The sequence below is a fragment of the Callospermophilus lateralis genome, chromosome 16 (genome assembly GCF_048772815.1).
Source record: "Callospermophilus lateralis isolate mCalLat2 chromosome 16, mCalLat2.hap1, whole genome shotgun sequence".
NCBI classification, from domain to species: Eukaryota; Metazoa; Chordata; class Mammalia; order Rodentia; family Sciuridae; genus Callospermophilus; species Callospermophilus lateralis.
This window is the reverse complement of record NC_135320.1, coordinates 62,623,328-62,646,273: the sequence shown is the minus strand read 5'-3', so window position 1 is coordinate 62,646,273 and position 22,946 is coordinate 62,623,328. Positions and strand designations below refer to the sequence as shown.

At 38.9% G+C, this 22,946-nt stretch overlaps 1 protein-coding gene across 3 annotated transcripts in view; it reads left to right on the top strand.

Moving 5' to 3' along the window:
* Positions 1 to 8,909: 8,909 nt before the first annotated feature.
* Positions 8,910 to 22,946, top strand: part of Rspo2 (R-spondin 2) — a 132,196-nt gene continuing 118,159 nt past the window's right edge. For 2 of the 3 annotated variants that reach the window (XM_076836252.1, XM_076836251.1), the window contains exon 1: positions 8,910 to 9,003. In XM_076836252.1, coding sequence (XP_076692367.1) covers positions 8,910 to 9,003 — 94 coding nt within the window. Of the gene's footprint in view, positions 9,025 to 22,946 lie in introns of all 3 variants that reach the window. The other variant, XM_076836250.1, reaches the window with a different exon arrangement.

Here is a 22,946-nt window from a genome sequence, read left to right as displayed (position 1 = left end):
ACTTACCAATTACAAAGAAAATCCACAAAGATGAAAAATAAAGACCAAACATAGGGAAGAGCTATTTGGAAAAAAAAAAAAGAAGACTATATACAAAGAAAAAATTAAAAAGAAAAAGTGATCTCTTGGAAATTAAAAAAAAAATGAGAAGAGCAATGGAAAACTCATTAGAAGACTTGAGAGATGAAGCTAAGGGAATACTTCAGAAAGTAGAGGGGAAAAAATGACAGAGATGAAAATAAGGAAGAAAATGTAGAAGAATTAGAGGACCACTCTTGGACATCTTATATTTGAATATAGGTGTTCCAAAAAAGGGAAAGAAAATGAAGGGGGACAACATCCATAAAAGGGAGAGAAAATGAAGAGGGGATAACATCCATAAAATAACAAGAATATTTCCAGTGGGCTCAGTTGGTAGAGTGTTTGCCTGGCATGCATAAGGCCCTGGATTCAATCCCCAGCTCTGCCTAAATAAATAAATAGGACATACATTTGCAAGTTTAAAAGCCTATGTAGCTTCCAGAAAATTCAGTGAAAAAAAAGATTCACACCAGTGAAATTTCAGACTGGTAAGCTTTTGGGAATGATCTTCAATAGGAACATAAATAAGGATCAGCAATTAGAATGGCCTTGGCCTCCTGAAAATAAAAGACAATACTAAATACTTCAAAATTCTAAATACTAAATGATGATGGTTTTTAATCTAGAATGTTACATCCAGGCAAACAGTCACTTGTGAGGATAGAATAGAAACATTTTTATACATGCAAAGTGTCAAAACATTTGCCCTTTATAAAAATCTTCAGGAAATTCTTAGAAAATGACCTATACCAAAATGGACCAAGAAAGAGAAAGACATGAGACAAATTCACCAGAGATAAGCAGGAAAGGAACTCTCCAGGAAGATGGTGAGGGGACATACTGTTCAGCTGAAGCACACTGGAACCTTCAGTAGGGACTTCAGGAAGATGAATCAATGGCCTATTTGGTGTGAATGAATATATCAAGGGGTGATTCAGATGGCCAGGAGAGAAGCTAGGTTGAATTCATGGTGGGCACAGGAAATTCTGCTGAGAAGAACAAGATTATAATAATTGCAGAGAAAATAAAAGTTGTACAGGAAAGTAACTGTACTCACAGCTGACTATGTGACTCAGCTCTGAATAACATACTTAGTCATAATGATTCAAGTACTTAATATTGATCAAACTATATTTGAAGGATGGAAGGATGGTGTGCAGGGGGAAAGAAGGGACAAAAGGAAGTAAGTTTTTATTTTTTTAAATGGGAAATCAATAAAAAAATACTTGTATCAGTCATGGTTAGATCTGGGGGATAGAGTCACTGGATGTTGTGGATAAGGAATTTATTACAGGAATTAGGTCTTACACAGTTCTGAGAGGAGCTAGGAAGTGAAATTCTGGAAAGGAAAAAAGAGAATCAGGAGAGTTGCTAATATATCTGAGAACCATTTTTTTTGTCACCACCACAGTGTGAGAGCCACAGAGGATTTTATGGAGAGGGCAACAGAAAGCTCCTGACTATACTGCAGTCCAGAGTAGCAGGCTTGGGGTCTCTGTAGGTCAGCAGGACCACCAGTCAGGAAGAAGAGCTGGATGTATAACCAAAGGGAGAGTTTAAGCTGTTCCCTTGGTGGACTTCAGCTTCTGTCCCTCATTGCATCTTACTGTGAAAGTTTTTCAGAAAGTCTTAACCACTGTTCTATTTCTGTCCATCTCCAAAATCTCATCTAAATCCCTCTTTCAGCCAGCTCTCACTCCAAATCCATCGTACAACTGGAGGTGTGGGAAATATAGTTTCCAGCTTAACCCAGATGATACACTACAAGCCACAACAGTCCATCTGTTGACAATTTTGGATCTAATATGCACCTGATAACCACATTTAATTTCTGAATAAAGACAAAAGTGAATTTGTGCTTCTATGGAACATGGAACACCTATCCACAGAAAAACATATTGACCTTCTTCCCAAAGCGGACACACTGAGTCTCAAATGCCCTTTTCATCTTGGGGTAATATTCATTGTTTTAGTTGAATCACACTCACTATTTCATATTCTTTAGTTTAAATACTGAGATATAAGATTAAGTACAGTTCATATTTCTTATGTGAGCTAGTAGAGGATAGGAAATAAAACATTGATATTTGATATTCATATCAAATCAAGGAAGAAATATTTATATTATAGTCTGTGCTTTTGCAACTAGTAATATGGTTACAACTGGTAGTTACAATTTGGGCAGCCAACTATGTCATACTTGATTTGTATAACAGAAAAACTTTTGGTCTGGCTTACAAGTATAACTCAAATCATCACAATAGAGAGTCACAACTCCTTTGCCAATCTCAGAATTGAGCCAGTTCATGGCCCCAGAATCTCTTGCATGAAGAGGTCAAGGCTCTGGAAAAGTGTCCTCACTCTAAATATTTTTCCTGGCCTTCAAGACCTAGGGCCATTTACTCAGATAACTATATTTCTGGGAAGGGGAAATTACCAGACTCTGGGGGAATAAAAGATACTAACTCTAAACTGACATTAATTTCTTGACACCCAAAATTGTGGTCCAGAAGAATAGAGACCTATAAAATTGAGTGATTAATGAAGTTTTTGGTTTGGTTAGCTTGGGTCTATCTCCCAGTAGGCCCAGTTGATCCCCAAACCACTGCATGTTTATTTCCCCAACTAGAAGAACCCCAATATTTATTCTCTGAACTTTCTGTGTGAGTGTGTGTATAAAAAATGATATATATTTTATTGTTAAAAATGTTTTCTAGGGGCTGGGGTTGTGGCTTGCCTAGCATGTGTGAGGCACTGGGTTCCATTCTCAAAACTGCATATAAATGAATAAATAAAAATAAAGGGTTATTCATAACTAAAAAAACAGACATTAAAAAATCTTTTCTGTATTGTTCCAAGGTTAAAATGAGATGCATATGACATTGCAAAGTAAAATATACTGAAAATAAGTGAGAAAAATATGGTAAAGGGAAAATACGGGTAAAAATATGAAGAAATGAAACCAATAAATAAAATGCCAGTTATAAAGTCTTATACACTTGTTGATGGTAAGCCACAGATGTGCTCCTGAACAGTAGCACAGTTCATTATAATCATAACTTAAAAACCAAATCAAATGTTTAGAAAGGTATAGCTATTTTGGATACCAGTGGGGAAAAAAAAAATTCCGGGGAGGATATTTCCTGGTCTTAGGGATTATGTTTATCTCTTATTATTAGCAATTATGTTTATCTCAATAAGCATAGCTAATTCAGTGTGGTAAACACAGTGAAAACACACATTCTATTTATATTAATGGGGACTGAGCCTAATTCTTTAGAAACAGAGAATCTTTGGTATCTCTCTTTAATGTAGTATAGTAATGCTTCCTTCTAGCAACCACTTTTACATGAAAAAAAATGGTAATGACACAAATTAGTGTAGTTCAAAAAAGCTTAGGACATAAAGGATTATGTAAGGGAAATGATTCTAAAACATTAGGTCAAATCTTGAGTTTTCTCTGTTAAACTGGTCTGATTTGGACGGCCTTTGAAGTCAACAAAACTGCCTCCTGGATTTCTTCCATGGGATGGAGAACAAATCAAGAAATAGGCCTTATCACATCAGTGTACAGAGAGTTTTCAAGTGGCAGAACAGTATTAACATTTGGAGCAGTCAAATATTTACACATTTTTCAAATGTTAAATAAGTGATTATGATACGCTTTTTAAAAACAACAAATTAGCTTGGATAAGGACTGGTCCTGACCTTGGTGAAGATCCTTCATATTGATTTATTACTTCATACAAAATATAATAAATGAACATGTGCTAACATAGGCAACTAGCAAAAGAGACATTTGTTTATATTTAAAGGAAAAAAAACTTATACAGTTAATATTGACATAATAGCAAAAAATGCCATAATTTATTCCAAAGCAATTAAAGGATAAATTCTGGCTTACAAGAGAATATACAACACGAACAAATATCAACAATGAATAAAAAGATTGTGGGAAAATTTGAATTTGAAAATATGAATATCTGATAACATAAAAGATAAGAGAACTCTAAATCAATTAGCTAATGAAAACAAGAATCAATGCCAAAATCAACCAAATCTGTGAACCTAAATGTTTAAATATTCAGAAAAATTTTAATCTATCTTTAGCTCTCATTGCTCAGTCATAAAAATCATTAACTTTCTGAGGTTCTTTATATTGAAAGTAAGTGTTAGCAGACTCCAAAATGGAAATTTAAAGAGAATGGCATGTGGAAGAGCTTTTTCAAGCACAACCTTTCTGAATTTATAAAAGATTGACAAATTTCATTATGTAAAAATATTTAAAATTATTCTATATATTAGTATACATTAGAAACAAATATAAAAGACAAATGATAAAGTTTGAAAAGTATTTGTAACTCAAATCTCACAACATAATATATATTGTTATGTTCATACTCTAAAAAAGCAAAACTAAATGACCAGGAACACAATAGAAAAAGCATCAAATGATATGTTCAGAGAGTTCATGTAAAAGCAATGTAAGTGACTAATGCATAGTAGAGGCATTTAAAGGGAAAAATATCCCATGTGAAAATATGCTGAGATACCACTTTTTGTTTACAAGTATCAAAAGTCAAAAAAATATTGGCTAGTGTGATAGACTCCCCCGTCCCCAGGAAACAATTTGTAGAAAACATACAACAAACCACACACGTATGTCTAGCTGTTTGATCCAACTTTTCTACTTGAAGTAATTTATAAAATGATCTATGAGAGTTAATTAAAACTTTGCTTATAACAGAAAAAGAATGAAAACAATATGACTGTCTATCAGTAGGCAGCTGGCTCAACATAGCCAGACAATGAAAAGATTTACAATGTATAAAAAGAATAGGACATTCTCTATGAACTGATGTTCAATGAACTGTAAAGTACATTGAAGAAACAAGATGCTGATCAGCGAATAAAGTATTCAACTAATACTGTTACATAAAAAATGGAAAGAATATATTACAAGTGGATGTACACACACACGAACGCATTTATCTTCACATATATATTTGCTTAATAAACACAAAATATCTCTTGAAGTCTACTCAGAACCTGGTAGGTTATACAAGAATAACTTATCTCTAAGGAGAACTCACTACCTGGGGGAGAGAGGTATGAGAGCCTTTTCCATAGATATCCTTTTGTAAAAATTGATTTTAAGCTATCTGAATGAATTCAAACTTAAAAGAGCAAAATACAAAACTTGCCTCTAGTCTCTACATCTTTCCCTACTCCAGGCCTCTGTTAACCTTCTCTTTTGCCTAAGAATGATATGCAGTCTACATCTTAAATATCATCAGTATGCTTCTCTGTACACAGACACTGGCACATGTCTATTTACAAACCTAGTTTAATGAAACACAATATAAATTTAGTTTGAAGAAAAAGTTCATTGAGACTCTGAAATGTAGAATCTGTAAGCTGTGAGCCTCAATGACAACACAGAATTTGGAAATGAAAGGAAGCAGAGATATGGGATTAAAGTTAATGATAGTTTAGGATCCACTGGGGTTGTATTTTTGAGTAGCAAGAACATTCCTGGGTTCTTGAAATCAGAAAAAAATATTCAGTGAATGGAAAAAAATGAAAAAAAAAAAAAAAACCCAAAACAACAACAACTCCCCCCCCCCAAAAAAAAACCCTTCCCTGCATTATCAACAAATTAGCCCCAGAGATTTAGCATTAGACTTTAAATTTCCCACTAACTAAGCATGGCAGTTTTGAAGTTCAGTGAAGAGAATGGTGAGGGTAAAGAGAAACCAGAAGTGAGAGCATATTTTTACAGAAGTGGGGTTGTTACAATTCTTTTTCATGAACTTAATCTGGAAGTTCACTAAACTGAAAAGTATCTCTGGTTTTAAAAATGCCAACTGTGCCACCCAAAGGATAAAAATTATGGAAAGTTATCTTTACAGGGATAAGGTTGAAAGAGGTCTGTAATTTAACAAGGATGTCTCTTTTTCTACAAAGAGATAATGAGTTTGTCCTCACATTGGTCAGATCCCATAGTAAACATCTCAACAGAAAATGGAAAATTGATTTTAAGCCAGAGCATGATAGAGATGAAAGTGACCTTGGCCTGACTTCCTGAAAATACTACCAAGGAAACTGAGATCCAGAGAGCTGCTCAAAGTAATCCTGGTGGTAAATGGTGGAGCTAAAACTGCTTGGGTTTGTGCTTATTTTTCTTTAGGCATTTGAAAGGACACTCACGGCCATTGATGCCAAATGGGCCTCATACTATTCAGGAAGGCAGGGAGCTTATTTAGAGATTTTTTTCTGTCATGACCGCCGGCCCAACCTCCAGGATTTATTTATTTACATATGGTAGCAGGGATTGAACTCAGGACATGCTAGGTAAACTTCCATGGATTTTACTCCTTTATAAGTGCAATACATCTGCTACATGCATGTGAGTATATGGCGGAGAAAGTGGTACTTATGATACTGGAGAGACTCAGTAGAATATCAAGTCATTATGCTGAATGCGGCACCACTCCCAAAGTTGAAATGTTTCCAATTGCTTCCAAATTCTATGATAAAAATCAAAGACTTAGAAAGCCAAGAAACAGATTCGCTGTTTCTGCAATGTGTTTTGTCAACTCTGTTCATGCCCTGTGGGCCAGTCTCAGGGCTGGATTTTCTTATCTATGAAGTGGGACCAATGATCTCATCTCAGATTCACTTGAGTGTTCTCAGGCATGCATAAAGGGCATAATATTGGAATTCCTAGCACGATAGGCAGGTATAATGGAATAGTTAACAAACATGAGTAGTTTGATGTTATTTTTTTTTTTATGATTGCCTTGGCTCAAATTTCTGAGTATCTTCTGAAACTTTTTAATAATTTAAATAAAATGCTACCATAATAATATATTACCTGTGAGCATGTCTATAGAGACATCCATACTGCCATGTTTAGCAGCATAAATTCTTATCTTTTGCCTAAGGGACAAATACATTCTTCCCTACAGTATTGAGTGCAGGACAGGAGATTTCACCAGCAAGAAATAGGGTAGAAGCATGTGTATTTAATGTAAAACCTTGTTGAGTAGAGTATTCCCTCAAACCCAAGACACCTGGAAGTTTAATTCAGGAAAGTTTCAAAATGGGAGGAGGGAGGGGAACTAAGAATGAGAAACACCAATAGAAAGTGAATTTTTCTTAAAAAAAAAAAAAATCAGGGTCCCAGTTTCATAAGTACTGCAGACAAGGTATCACACATTTTTATGAAATTTCCAGCAGGAAAAGCAAAGTCAAGAAACATCAGTTCTGAGGACAAGGGAAAGCTATTAGAAAAACTCATCTCACTTCCTAAACTGTACATTTTGATTTCAGTCTTGCTTTCAGATCTGAAGTCTGCTTTCAGCTCTTCCTATAAAACAAAGCCAAGATGTAAATTTAAAAGTGGCAGAGGTGTGGCTTCCTGCGGAATGTGGCTCAAGTTTAAATTTTGCTTGTCAGTAGCAGCGGTCCTGGCCTGAAGCTTGGGAAGGAAAGTGTAGAAGGCATCAGTCCCTCCTCAGATCCCCCTGCAGGAAGGTTGGCGCTAAGGTTGGAACAGATCCCAGAGCGCTAGAGAGGACGAATTGGGCGTGAATCGCTTGTCTCTCGCGCAAAGCAAGGTCAGGGGGCGCCTGTGACCCGAGCTGCTGTTCACATTGGCCATCTCCTCTTGAAAAGCTCGGCAAGGGTTTCTCCTGGCGTTAGGCTCCTTACAGGCGGTCAGCTCTCTTTAGGACCTCAGGGAAACCCAAGAGTTTCTGGCTTTAGGACCCAGGAACGCTGAGGCAGCCTGGATTTAGATGCCACCACCTACTTATAGAGGCATCCCGAGCCTTGGTCGGTCTGCACCTCCATTGGAAAGTGCGCTCGCCACATCCCTTCGGCCTCCCGAGAGTGTTCTAGTCTCTCACGGGCTGGTCAGGGAGAAACCTTAGCTGGGAAGTGACCGTGGAGAGAGCCCGAGAAGCAGCACAATTGAATAGAAACGCCGAAAGCCGAAGCACCCCTGGCTCTGGGATCGCACTCGCGGGTGGAGACGCAGCATCTTAGTGGCTGCGGAAACGCCTGCCCCGCCGCGTTCCTGCCAGGCGCCGCGGCCGGAGGACCCTCAGCTTGTGCCGACCCTGCCTCGGGGACCGGAATCCCAGAGCGGCCAGGAGCTCTAGGCGGGTGTTGGCAAACTTTTCTCGAGCCCACGTGCTAACCAAGCGGCTCGCTTCCCGAGCTCGGGATGGAACGGCGCGCCTAGGCACCCCTTGCCTCCCGAGACATATGTGCGCACGGTAGGCAACCCACACCTCGCTGCCGCAGCGCTTGAGTACCCCACCGTGGAGCCTAAAGGGCCCAAGAATGTTCTTTTAACTCTGCGCTCTCAGTGCTTTTAGAGCGTTTTTCATTCCCCTGAGCGTCCGCACTTTTACCCCGGGTCGGAGCCCTTAGGTCGGCAGAGGTTACTAATTCACTGATTGTAATTCCTCTCCAAGTCGTCTGCAGCTGTTAACGCTCTGCAATAGGCTGCTCCGTGGCTCGTGCCAGGCATTGGGTTTGCTTCCTCCTTCCCTCCCTTCTTTAAATTGGGACGCGCGAAGGCGCAGCTGCCTGGCCGGGATTCTCGCAGTCTTCCATCCACTCTGTTTCTCGCTCCTCGTCTCTCAGGTTCATGGTAGAAGAGATGCTGATCGCGCCGAATTGACCAGTGCAGCCCGGGGGCTAGTGGCAACCCTTCCTCTGCGTCGTCCCCAGCAGCGCAGCCGGCGCCTTCTCTTTGGATGAACCTTTCAGTTCCCCTACTTTGAGAGGCGTCTCTCCTCCGCCCGACCGTCCAGATGCAGTTTCGCCTCTTCTCTTTTGCCCTCATCCTTCTGAACTGTATGGATTACAGCCACTGCCAAGGCAATCGATGGAGACGCAGTAAGCGAGGTGGGTCCCTCTCAGCTGAAGGTGCGTGGGGTCCCGCGTGGGCGGGGGTGTCCAGGCGCTCGCCCACCACTGGGCTTCGGGGGCTCAAATGGGCAAGACGGTGCTTTCCCCACCCCAGCTCTTGCGGACCACCTCTCTTTTCTTTTGCGGCCCCGAGGGCTGCAGAATACCGGTCTCTTCTGTCCCCGGTGGGTGCGGTGAGCCAGAATGAGACGCGCTGCGAGCCCGGTGAGCCCGGCGTCTCCAGAGCGCTCAGCTCTTAAGTCGTGCGGTTCACACGCCGGGTCGTTCCCGCGCCTCCACTCCGGGACTCTTTCTTGGGTCTCATTTCTTATTTGGGATCCATTTTTCTTGCTTGCTCTCTTTTGGTCCTCTTAATATCTTCCCTAAATCCCATTTTTCTCTATCTTCGTGCCCCCAAATCCCTGCCCCAATTGCTTGGACCTGGCCTAACGCATGAGAGTTGGGGTGGGGGTGTTGAAGAGCTGGGTAAGAGTTTCTGTCAAGTTGAGCTGAAGAACCTGCGTTTCCAGGAAAAGGGCACCGTTGCTCTCTTTTTTCGGGAACCTGAGACGAAAATGAGAACTTTCTGAATGAACCAGCTACTCCTGCGTTGGCTTTCTAGAGTGTTTGCCTGCAGCGTGATGTTTTTAAAAAATAGGCCCCACTTTGCTTCTCCATTTGTTTTCCTCAAAAGCAGCAATTTCGGAGTAGGGTTTCTGTGCACAACGAAATTCACTTGCGGCTTTTTACCCGCTAGCTCCCTCTCCATCACTTGTGGGAGCAGCAAGGAACGCGGAGGCAAACCTCAAGGAAGGTTTTGGAGAATTAACTAGTTTTCCTACAGATCTATTGTGCGCTTATTTCGGTCTTGCAGTCTTGCTGGGCCTGCAGCTCATCTAACTGCATTTTAGGGTATGTGCAGCTAGGCACAATTAAGTCTTCCCGGGGGATTTAAACATGAACCGCCATACATCCCTTGAATTATGCGCTCAGGGAATGTGTGCAGAAGTCCTTTGCAGGCACCTACCTGGTGAGAACTATTTGTCTCCTTCCAGCAGTTCAGACTTTGGTGCTGTTAGAATTTGTTGAGAGTCGTAGATCTTGACACCACCCCCCCACCCCCGTGATATAAACATCTCGACCTGTGATGTGATTTGTTTATAATTCATTTTATGGAACCTTCGGCCCTACATTGAGATTTTTGGAGAGCCCTTTTCAAGTCTTATTTTTGATGGGTATTTTTTTAGGATATCATTAAGCAGTTCTCACCATTGGAAGAGCTGAAGGTTGACCCACCCCAGGTCAGAGCTGAGTATGACTGGTGTGAGACTTCTCCAGCTACCAATTTCCATTGCTGACATGTATCTGTGGACATTAAGGATACATACACCCACCCCCACATCTCTTTCAGTTCTGACTTTAGGGCAATTTCTAAAAATAAGCATTTTCTATCTAAAAATACAAGGGAGGAATTTCTTTCTACAGGCCACAAGAGTTTGATATGACTTTGAAAAGCCCCTCTTTGTGTCCTTCCACACCTCAGTATTTTCCTTCGGGATATTATTTGGCAAAGCTGGAATTTTTGGCTATACTGCAGTCAAAATTGTTTAGAGAGGTCCTCCCCCCAACTTTAAAAGCTGAAGCTTTTAAGTTGAAAAACTAAAGTGCTTAAGGTTTGTAAAATATAGAAATATCTAAAACCCTTGAACAAATTCTTTACTATTCAGTGATGGCTTTCTGATCTACCCTGCCTGTCCCATTGTGTTTGAGTGGAGAAGGATCAAGCACGTTGTTTTAGTGAACTTAATGCAGTGATGCTGTCGATGCTGTTCTTTGGAGAATGACATTACAGCACTCCTGCGGCCAGAAGCGATACTGCATGTTTCTCCACAGGGCCATCTCTAAGGTTCTGCCTGTGGCAGAACCCATTTCCTTCAAAGCTTGCCTTAGCAAAATTTCATGTAGCAGCTACTATCCACTTCCCCAGGCGCTGACATTTAGAAACCCAGTTCCAAAGTGTGCAATATTAACTGTGGCCAAACTGACCTTTCCATTGCATAAACTTTGAATGTTTTAAGTACATATAAATTAATAAGGTTGTAAAAGAAAAGGAAAATTCTATCAAAGTATGTCACCCCCCCCACCCCCAACAGATGTCCTTTCCCAAATCCCAAGTTTCGAGCTAAAATAACTGCGGTCCTTAAAAGTGACCACACTATCTGTGCCAACAAAGGGTGTACTGTGTTTTTAATTAAAAGTGGAACTACTTAAAGGGCTGGCTAGACAGTGCAGGGTGATAGTAGCTTTTCTGCTTTGCAGGGAAGCTTAAGGACTGCATTGTGAGGGTATTGAAATGAATAGAGATCTAACTCAAGTTGTGTGAATTGCCCCTCTTCACAAACTTAAGCTGGTTTTAATTGATCTCATGTCCACTGATTGATCCTACACCAATTGTTGTGCATACCAAACAATTGGCTTTCCCAAAGGAGATTGATTTAAATTAGTTTCTTGGTGAATGCCTGACTACTAGCCAAATCATGTCAGCTGTGACAGTTGACATGCTAGAGCTTATTGTGGTGCCAACATTTCCCTTTTCTCCTTTGTTTTGTATAGTGGCAGTTAAATATTACTTTCTAGGAAGGAAAGTGATTACTACTTTTTAGAAAAGGTGTTGTAGCTTGGAAGACCAGTTGTTTTCTTGGCTTGTGTTCCTGTGTAGGCGGCAGTGGTACCAGGATTGGTTAGGCTTCCCCTGGGACCTCTTTTTTTTTTTTTCTTCTTCTTTTTTCATATTCCATCTGCAAATAATCAAACCTTCACTGTGGAGCATTCTCAGAACTCCTTTGGCATTATGTTTAGTCTGCTCTATGATCTCAGATGCTCCATAATATCATTTTCTTAATGAAATAAAATTCTTGGCAGAGATCAGATAATTTAGTCAGTTAAAATCAATTGCATCCAGTCTGGAATAGAGCGCAAATGTATCATTTAACTCTGTTTTATTTCAGAATACAGCCAGAGGATTGAGAAAATAGAATGTAGAACTTTCTATACTTTCGGACAAAATTTTGTATGGGGGAGACCATCATGAACAACTCTGCTAATCTCCTTCTGCATTTTTCTTCTCCATATTTGAAGCAAAATCAGAAAATGTGTTTGATAGTCCCTAATGGGGCCCAGCTGGAATACTCTTTCCTTTTTTTTTTTTTTTCCTATAAATTAGGCACAAACACAATACTGAGAATGAATATCTTTGTGGAAGAAAGACACATACCAACATTTTGGAAATCTGATTGACAACTTATGTTTGGTCTACATGGTAACAATGTTAATATTCATTGGCCCTTTTATCCCACTTCAATGCACAGTCATTATTAGCTACTGTGAACCCCTACTATATCTGTCTTATGGACCTCTTATGATTTATTTGTATGACAAATGAGGTTATTTGATTATATTTTCTGGAATGATTGTAAGCTACATTTCAGGCTGAATTACTGAAAGTGGAGAGACAAATCATAACTTTGTTATGATTCCTTGGAATTTTTTGAGCTTGGCTTATGAAGACTTAATCTTAAATCCTTTCCATATTTTGACCAGGGACTTAATACAAACTTCTTTAAAACTCTTTGAAAGCAGCAAGCCTTCTAGACATACAACTGGTGTTTCTGGTGGACTGATGGTAGGGGGCGTGGTGTGGCAGGAGTTGACTTCTGTAGTCTTTTCTATACTGACTGAAGCGTCATCATCTCCTTCCTCTATAACATCTCATTTTTGCAAAATTATATTTGACTTCTTACATGATAATGAAGTGTTTACCACAAACATTGTGCTGTGCTTCTGGCAAATGAGGTTGGGACAAAAAAGATAAATACTTTTTCTTAAATTGTATAGGCTGAATTAATTTGTGTTTGTCTTTTTAAAAAGTTGATGAAGAGATTTGGGGATATTTATTTTTTTACAAGTACTTTTTAATAGTTTATTTCTCCTATTCTTTCATAATATAAAGTGGCACATGGAACGTATTAACCTACACTTAAATGGAAATGCTTCAAAATACATTTTGCATGCATGCTTACTTTTTTGAGTTCCAGAGTATTTCAGAAAAGCTGATGTGATTGTTTAATTTTGCAACATAAACATGTTCTTTTTTTCTTGTTTTTTAATTGACTGGCTTTGCTTCCAGCACAATTGCATCAGTTTTTCTGGCCAGTGTCTTACCAATACAGGGAGGTCAGGAAGTTGCTGTGCTCACACCAACATCTTATTTTGCCACTGAAATTTGGAAGTGATTCAGAATAGGTGATGTTTGCCTAGCCTCCATTTAATTCTGGCTTACTTTATCTGCTCTTAAAATCAAGTCTGAATAGAATCCAATATTTGCAACAATCACAAGTTGGACATAATACTTTTGATTCCTTGATGCAAAACCTCCTCTTCATTTATCCAGAATCTGGCCAGTTTATGGATTAAGTAGGCTACTTTTTACTTAATATTATTTTAGTTGTAGGTGGACACAATACCCTTATTTTGTTTATTTATATGTGGTGCTGTGGATCGAACTCAGGCCCTCACATGAGCTAGGTGAGTGCTCTACCACTGAGTCCCAGCCCTACTTTTACTTCTTTCCTTTCAACTGACTATCTTTATACAATCCCTCCAACTGCTGGAAATAGGTACTCTTATCCATCTCATATCCAGGAAATAGATGACAGATCTTTCAATGTAATATTTGAGAATCAGTATGCTAAAAGAAAGCCGTAAGCTTTGGGGTGAATATAAGGTTTTGAATTTTTATAGCTTTCAGGATATCATGAGGTTCATTATTTTTTCCTCAATAGCAAATGTGGCCACCTATGTTTATAAATTCTTATATTTTCAGCTGGAATAAATATGGAGAGTGTTAATACTAAAGCATATATGTAATGATATATAGTCGGGAAGGTATATAAGTGTCTATACACACATGTGTATATGAGGGTGTGGGTGGGATGGGATGATGGTGGAGGTTTGGGTTTCAGAACTAAACAGCATTTTCACTCATGTTTTCCATCCTTTCATTTTGATCTGTCCTTAGGATGAAGGATGGCTGGGGGAGGGCATGAGACGGGAAAGGTGAGTGCGCTTCCCCTCTTTCCAGGGTCTGCCTTCCGCCTGTCCTCTCCTCCAGACCTCTCTCTGTTCCAAGGCCATGCTGCCTCTCTGACTTAGCATTCTGGACTCCCCCCTCCTGGCCCTGCCTGCCATCTTGTCCCCTTCTCTTGATAATCCTGTTGTATTAATTCACTCTTCAGTCTGTTAGGCTTTGGCTTCTACCTCCAACCTTTTCCTGAAGTAGTTTTCTTAAAGTTTAAATAATCATTTTTTTGAGTCACTTTAGGTTCACAGCAGAACTAAGTAGAGGGCACAGAGATTTGTGACAGGGGTATATAAATGGTCATCCGTGATCCATTCCTGCCTCGTTGTCTGCTCTGGCCACATCCATCATCACAGTCCTCTGGTGTTGGTTTCCCGGGAGATGATTTATCACAGCTCTATCAGGAAGCTCTCTTCCTTTTGGATGGTGACACACACTGTTTGCTGGGTGATATTTCACCTTGTATTTTTTTTTTCCTTGAGGGATTTCTTTAAAAACCCATCCCTGTTCTTCTGTGCAGGGTCTTCCACTGCATCCTCAACATTTTTTTTTAATATTTATTTTTCAGGTGTAGATGGACACAACACAAAGCCTTTATTTTTATGTGGTGCTGAGGATCAAACCCAGGTCCCGCCCGTGCTAGGGGAGTGCTCTACCGCTGAGCCATAATCCCAGCCACTCAACATTTTTGAAGCTTCATGTTATACTGATTTCCTGACTACTGCTGTATAAATCGATACTTCATGCTCAAACTTGACAACTCGTGTTTTCCTCTTTGCTTCTCTGAGCTCTGTCCCTCTGCTATGTTCCCTATTTCTACTCACGGAAGGAAGTCTCCCTGCTGTATTGGACTTTTCTGTGGCTTTTTAAAAATCAGCTCATTGTAGCCGGAACTATATTAGTGTTTATATTCATCCCATCTTTTCCATTCCCAAAGGTATTTCCTAGCGCAGTTCTCACAGATTCCTCCTTTCCCAGCCTCTATATCTTCCTTGCTCTCTGTTAGAATGCTGTCACATGGAATTGTTCTCAATCATAGAAAGGATTGGGTTACTTTTCTGCTGATAAACCTCAAATTTCTAGACCTCCATGTTGACCACACATGAGTGCCAACCTCTTTCACGGGGCTGTCAATGTTCCCACCATCTCTCTGCAGCCTACTCAGTGCCTGCAGGGTTGCAAAAAGTTCAGTCTCCTTAAACTATACCAGGCTATTTCATTTTGTATGGCTGAGCATGTTTTAGTGCCCAGCCAAAATGTCAGTGCCTCCAGGAAGCCTTTCTGGAATTGCCTGTCTGCCTTTCTAAAGCTCACATCAATCATTCCCTCATGATTCCTTAGCTTCTTGTGCTAGTCTTAAGGGACTCTTATTTTCCTCTTTATTCTGATTTTCATGAAATATCTCATTCAATCTTGAGCTTCTCTAGGGCAAAACAGTGGCATGTTCTTCATTGCACTCCTCAAACTGGGCCTAATAGGGTACTTCCTGTACAAGTCAGAGTTGAACAAAAAGTGTAATTAGGCAATTTTGTGATATTCTGTTAATTTTGACTTAATGAAAAATGTGTTTTTCCCCCAATTTGAGCTTTGTACATAGTTGTACAAAAGTTTGAATACTTAAATAAGAGGTGCAATCTCATTTGCTGCTCTTTAGATCATTAGAAAAACAAAACATTGAAGTCTAAAAGCATTCCTAGCCCAACTCCCATTCTGAAGTCTCTTCTGATAATTTCAGAAATTCATAGAGCATTATATCTCGTACCTGATTGTGTACTGACATCCCATTGGCTGTTTGCATGACAGAGTAGCCTAAGTGGCAGGTGATTTAGGGTACAGAAGGGAAATGTATGGGAGAGGGATAACTATATTTTTAAATGCATTTTTTTTCTAGAGAAAGGGACAGTAAGGGACTTGGCATCCCCAACCACTTTGATCCATATGAATATAAAAATCATTTAGGGGAAATTGAAAGAAAGTGGTATTTGCCTTCTTGAAGGCATTTACATTTATATGGTTAAGTTACTGCAAGAGAAATTTAATCTTTATTCTTACATTTATGACTTCAGTGTATTACAGTTATGAGGACATACCTCAAGAGACACAGTATGTATTTTAGACAAGTTCTTGTATAGGATGAAGCAACTACCTAGTTGTTCAGTGCCTTCTAGAACACTAGAATTTCACTACCCTTGGGAAGCAGGTAGAGCCTCTTGGACTTTCAAGGAAGGTGAGCTATTTACCAAGCTGAGGCTTGAGTTTGAAAACTGATAGGTAAGTGGAAGAGAGAACTGGAATCCAAACTTCTAAATTTCCCAACTTTTTCTGTATATGGTATATTTTCAATATAAACATCTTCAAAAGAAAAGTCACCTTTGAATCCATTTAAAAGTTCTTTAGACCACAGATTTTGATTCTTAGAACTTCCTACAACTCATAAATAAGTTAATAAAGTAGCTGATATTTAAAAAATTGAAGGCTGAGAGGTGAAGTTATTGAGGGATAGGATCATAGTATGTTTTGGTAAAAATTTGCATAAGTTTTATGGTAAATATTTTTATCATTCTTGTGCATGAATTATAGGAACCTCTTTTATTTCTAGTACTTCAAGAGCCAGAGCAAGCAGATATGTGTATACATGCACTTGTGCTTACGTAGGTACTTACATGTGTGCTTATACAGTATGTGCATAAGCGTTTTAGGTGTCTACATGTATATCAGTACAATCAATAAAGGTCAGGGAAAAACTATTAAATATTCTTTTTACTCTATAGAGAAAGTAGAGGTAGCTTTTCTCTAGTTTGGAGAAAAACCTTTGTAATTTATTTAAAAACCTTTCAATTTTTATCAACAATTAAAGGATAAAAAGAACACTTATAAAATGAAAGTTATCCTGCTCAGCACATCTCTTTTGAGCAGGAGTTTTTAATCTGCGGCTCATAGGTGGGGTCAGGGTTTTAATGAGTCTTCTGAAATTAGAAGCAAAATATTTTCTGCTTTTTTTTTTTTCCAGGGGAAGATCTGGAGTTTTCCCTAAAGTCTCAAAGTAGCTCAGAGTTCCTCTTCATCAGGTTAAGAAACATTGATTAATGAAATAGCAAGTAGACTTGCTTAAGTAGCATGATGCCAAGCAGCTGCTTCAAGTTGGCATAGGTCTTGTTTCCTAAAAGCTTGTTTTCTTTGTGGGGTTTTCAGCCATTTGCCAGGTGTAGTGTCTCAAGATTTATTTCAGTAAAAATTGCTCAGCCAGTAGTCTCTTCCTCAAAGACAATAGTTGTTAAATTCTCTTTTCCATCCCCTTAAAAAGACAAAGTACAACATAAATATAGCGTATAAGGGGCATTATTACAAATTGGGCTGTCTGAAAAGTTTTATCTCAAAAACAAAATAGTTAATGTAGAGATAGAAATAGCTGTTGAAAGTTTTCAGCTGATGTCTTGCAGAGGTGGCTGTGATGTGACTTGAGGCACTATGCTGCCACTTCACAGAATGGTGAGAACCAGGGCTTGCCCCTCTCCTGGCCAGTGGGCTTTTGCTAGATCCTTGCTCCTATATCAGTGCATTTTAGAATTTTTGTACCATGATGGCTTTGGTCCCCTTGTTTTGGTGCTTGGTACAAATTGCCAACCAACCACCTCAGCAATTAAAATGCATGGACCGACAGAGGGCACACTTTGCATTCTTTCCCTCCTGCATTGTTCTCCGCTGTGCCGCAGGATTTGTGCTTTGCTCTGGCTCCTTGATTGGGGTGGCAAACCTGCTCTGCTCCCTCCATTCATATTGTGATCATAGCAATGTCATTACAGAGGAGGAAGGGGACAGATCAAGAGAGATTTTAGTCTCCCTAAGCATTTTTGGATTGGCTCCTAATCTCTTTTTGACGAGACCTCACCAAAAGGCAAACTTAACCATTTTTAATACCAGCAAGGCAGATATTAAAGCTGGAGATTTTGTTAGTCTGCAGGTAGACTCCAGCATGTATACCCACTTTGGGAAATCCACGGTTTTTAAATGTTTTCCATTAAGTGCATGCCTAAAAATGTAAGCAATTGGCAGTTTGGAGTTACCCAAATGATTCCACATGTTGCCAAATAAGCTCAATTGGAAAATTGTTTGCCAAATTCTTTAATCTTTATGGACAGACCCCTTTCTTTCCATGGATCTTTCTTATTATAGTCTTTAAATAATGGTGAACATTGTCTGATCTTATTTGAAAATCAAAATTTTAGATTTTTTCAAAAAAGTCACTTCCCCCCTTATATAATAAAGTCTGACTTGGGATTTAAAAATCCTTTGGTCCCTCATTGTTAATTCCCCTCTCATGCTGTGTTCAAATGGCTCTTTGTGGTACTCAGAAGTTGAATTTTTAACATTGGAGGATGTGTGCTATCTATGTCATTACTAACTTGCCCATTGAGTTAATCACTCTTGTTTTTTCCTCTGTAAGACTTGGAAGATTTACTTGGACCCATTGGTTCAGATGGCAAACCCAATCTGCTCTCTCTATGATGTTTAGTTGAATCACAGTAGGGTTAATCATATTAACCAAAGACACAGCCTATGTCTATCCTCCCAAATAGAACTATTTGGGGTAACTGTGATATTTATTCTTTTCAGCTATTTCACTGCCACAGATGGTTTTTGAAGTCTCTTCCCTGAGGGAGAGATGCTTGATGGCCCAGTTAATTGGGAAGAATTTCTCCTGGGACTCCTGGGTTTCTATACCTAGATAGGCACGAAGGCAGTCTTTTTCTCAGACTTGTCAGGTCCTATGGGTAGTTCTTGTAGGTGTAAGAACACTGTTAAAAACTCTAATTTTGACAGTTCATTTTTGATGTTTTAGAGTATATGTGTGTGTTTAAGGGTCCGATTTATAGACTATTTTAGAGAACTCTTAGGTATTCTGCACTCTTAGCAGATATGAGGAGGTGCTAAGGAACCGCTAGCTGTAGGCTGGGTGAATTGGAATGCGAAAACTAGATGAAAATTTTGTTTATCCATCCATCTGGACACCTTCTAATTATTTTAGAGAAACTAGAGCTATTCTACCCACAGCCTTTTTTCTACTGATGTTAGCTATTATGTGGCCACCCTCCTTCCCCTGGCTGTGTTTGGTAGAGAAACTTTTTTGGAGTAAGGAGACTAAGTGATTTGAAAAACCACTGGGCTCTAAGTGGACAGTGGTGGTTCCCAGAAACACTCTTAGTGGGCTGAGGCTAATTTGTTGGGCTGGGGAAGCCTTTTTACCACTTCTGGTGGCCAAAAAATCTTGTTATGGTTGATATGATTCTTGACTGAATCCTGTTGATCATAAAAGATCTTCCTTGAATTATCTTGAAAATTGATCTAGAGTTTGAAAACTACCCTTGAGGATTGATTATCCAGAATTATGAATTTGGTATAATTTACTTTCCTTTGCAGAAGTAAAGAGAATTAGTTCTTTGCAGTACTATGAGCAATCTCAACATGACCTTGAAAGTGTTTCAAGTGAATAATTACTGTTCTAAAGGGTTTGGCAGTCTTCTGTACATGAAACACTCAAGTTTCATTGAATGTAGAAAGATTTGAAGAAATGGGAGAGGCTGATCTGAGGAAGAGGGGAAAAAAGCAGGGACAAGGTTCTAAGACTTGAAGCTGGTCTTTTTTTTTTTTAAAGGATGTGATTTATTCTACTTTTGAAGATGTTTCATAGAAAGGAAGATTCAAATTTCTATTTAAAAAAACTATCCACTAATGGAAGAGACCTTTCTTGATGCCTTAAGCCTTTGACTTTGGAAACTAACCCTTTTCAAAAGTGGAGAACCTCTCATGAAGTGTGGTAAAGCAGGTGACGGTACTGAGTGGAGGACCCTAAGCACTGTGCACACTGTACAAACCACAGTGTGAACATCTGTAAAGCACATGGCATATAGTAGCTGCTTACATATGAATTCTTATTGACAATTTTTCGCATTCAAATTATAAGACCCTTGCCTTCCTAACTGGAGGACACCAAACAAAATTTCTTCTTTAGATTCTGCCTCTCACGACTCTGCATCATTATAAACGTCAGCAGTGAATATTGTAGACACTAGAATTTGGTCTGAATTCTTAAAAGAGAAAAGAAAGCATATTTCTCCATTCTTACATGACTGTGTCAATTTGTAGACTGTTCCATTATAAGCAAGTCTGAGATTTCAGTACAGCTATAATCAATGTGGCTTTTGGCATATAGATATTTTGCTTTCTTTAATGAGGTCATTAGACTGTATTTGACAAAAGTTCATTAATAACTGGAATCTCTGAAAGCATAAGAGACTTAAAATTCCTACTGGATGAAGAACAACGATGTAGGTACATCATTTATATTATTTGAATTATATTTGGCAGAGAGTGGTGGGTAATAATGGATGTGGGAATCCTCTGTAGTAGAGATTCTGTCTTCAGTCTTGCTTGAAACACTGTTTTTTAAATTATTTAGTTGCACACTGATGATATACCATCCGCACTTCTGTGTAATATGAAGTTGAACAGGGCATTTAAATTGTTGGTTTATGGGGCTGGGGTTGTAGCTCAGTGGTAGAGCGCTTGCCTAGCATGTGTGAGGCACTGGGTTCAATTCTCAGTACTGTATATAAATAAATGAACAAAATAAAGGTCCATCAACATCTAAAAAAATTAAATTTGAAAAATTGTTGGTTTACAAAAAAGATCTCAATGGCTGGAAATAACAGGATGAATTTACTGATGAAACTAACTAGAAACATGTAGAGCTTACTCTTTTTTTAAGATTAAAGAACTAACCATGGAATATACAATGCTGGAGATTAAGGCTTTTCATTGAATTTTTTTTTTTGATGCAACCTGGAATTATGTGATATGGTTGCAAAAAGAATTGGCTGTATTAAGAGAAATATTTATCTAGATTCGAGAGTAAAGCAGATGAAGGCCCCCAGCCTACACTCATCTTATATTCATTACTTTCAAAAGTGTATTGGCAGCACACTTAAAATTCTGTAATAGTCCTAGTGGCACTATAACAAAATGCCACAAACCAGATTTTTTAAAAATTTGTTTTCTCTCCTATTCTCATCTGCTTTCCCTTAATTCCCCTTTGTCTAATCCAATGAACTTTTGTTCTTCCTTCCCCTCCCCCTTATTGTGTGTAAGCATCAGCATATCAGAGTAACATTTGACCTTTAGTTTTTTGGGATTGGCTTATTTCACTTAGCATGATAGTCTCCAGTTCCATCCATTTACTGGCAAGTGCCATAATTTCATTCTTCTTTATGGCTGAGTAACATTCCATTGTGTATATGCATCACATTTTTTTTTGTATCCATTCATCTGTTGAAGGGCATCTAGGTTGGGAGGCTTAGCTATTGTGAATTGGGCTGCAGTAAACACTGATGTGGCTGTGTCACTGTACTATGCTGATTTTTAAGTCCTTTGGGTATATGCCAAGGAGTGGAATAGCTGGGTCAAATGGTGATTCCATTCCAAGTTTTCTGAGGGATTCCCAGACTGCTTTCCTGAGTGGTTGCACCAATTTGCAGTCCCTCCAGCAATGTATGAGTGAACCTTTTCCCCCCTCACATCCTTGCCAACATTTATTGTTAGTTATATTCTTAATAATTGCCATTCTGACTGGAGTGAGATGGAATCTTAGTGTAGTTTTAATTTGCATTTCTCTAATTGATAGAGATATTGAACATTACTTAACATATTTGTTGACCAATCATTATTTCTTCTGTGAAGTGTCTATTTAATTCCTTTGCCCATTTATTTATTAGGTTATTTGGGGGTTTTTTGGGTAAGTTTTTTGAGTTTTTCATATATCCTGAAGATTAATGCTCTGAGATGTAGGTGGTAAGGATTTGCTCCCATCCTGTAGACTCTCTTCATGTTTATGATTGTTTCCATTTGCTGTGAAGAAGCTTTTTATTTTAATACCATCCATTTATTGATTCTTGATTTTACTACTTGTGTTTTAGGAGTCTTCTTGAGGAATTTGGTTTCTAAGCTGATGTGGTAGATATTTGGGCCTACTTTTTCTTCTAGTAGGTACAGGGTCTCTGGGCTAATGCCTTGGTCCTTGATCCACTTTGAGTTTTGTGCAGGGTGAGAGATAGGAGTCTAATTTCATTTTGCTGTGAGTGAATTTCCAGTTTTCTTGCCACCACTTGTTGAGGCTATCTTTTCTCCAATGTATATTTATGGTGCCTTTGTCCAGTATGAGATCACTGTATTTATGTGGGTTTATCCCAGATGATTTTTAAAACACAGAAACCCATTTTCTCACAGTTCTGGAAACCAGAAGTTCCAGATTTTAAGATGTCAGTGAGACCTGGGGATCCTTTCTGTCCCTGAAGTACTATTGAACTGCACAAATTCAGTTATCTGCTTATTACTTGTTGAAATAAATCCATCAAATTAGCTTCTTGTTGCTAAGATCTCTTTTAGCTGAAGCTGAACATCTGGCCCCTCTTTTTTTTCCACCGATGTGAACTATCCTCCTAGAGCTGTTAGCAGCCTTTATGGAATATCACTGCAATATCAAGAGTGTCTGCTGTGTGTGGCTTCTAGTGTTGGAGATGTTTTAGGCTAGAACCCTCTGATTACAAGTAGTATCTGACATTAGCACTTCCAAGGAGCTTGGTCTATTCATACTTCTGTGCTATGTATAATATAAAGTGCTAGTAAGAACATTCTTCCCAAACCACAGTGAGCTTTTTCAAACACACAACAAAGTAGAGTAACCTAATGAATACCCATAGACCTATATGCAGATTGAACTAATACTGAGATTTGGCCACACTTACTTTAT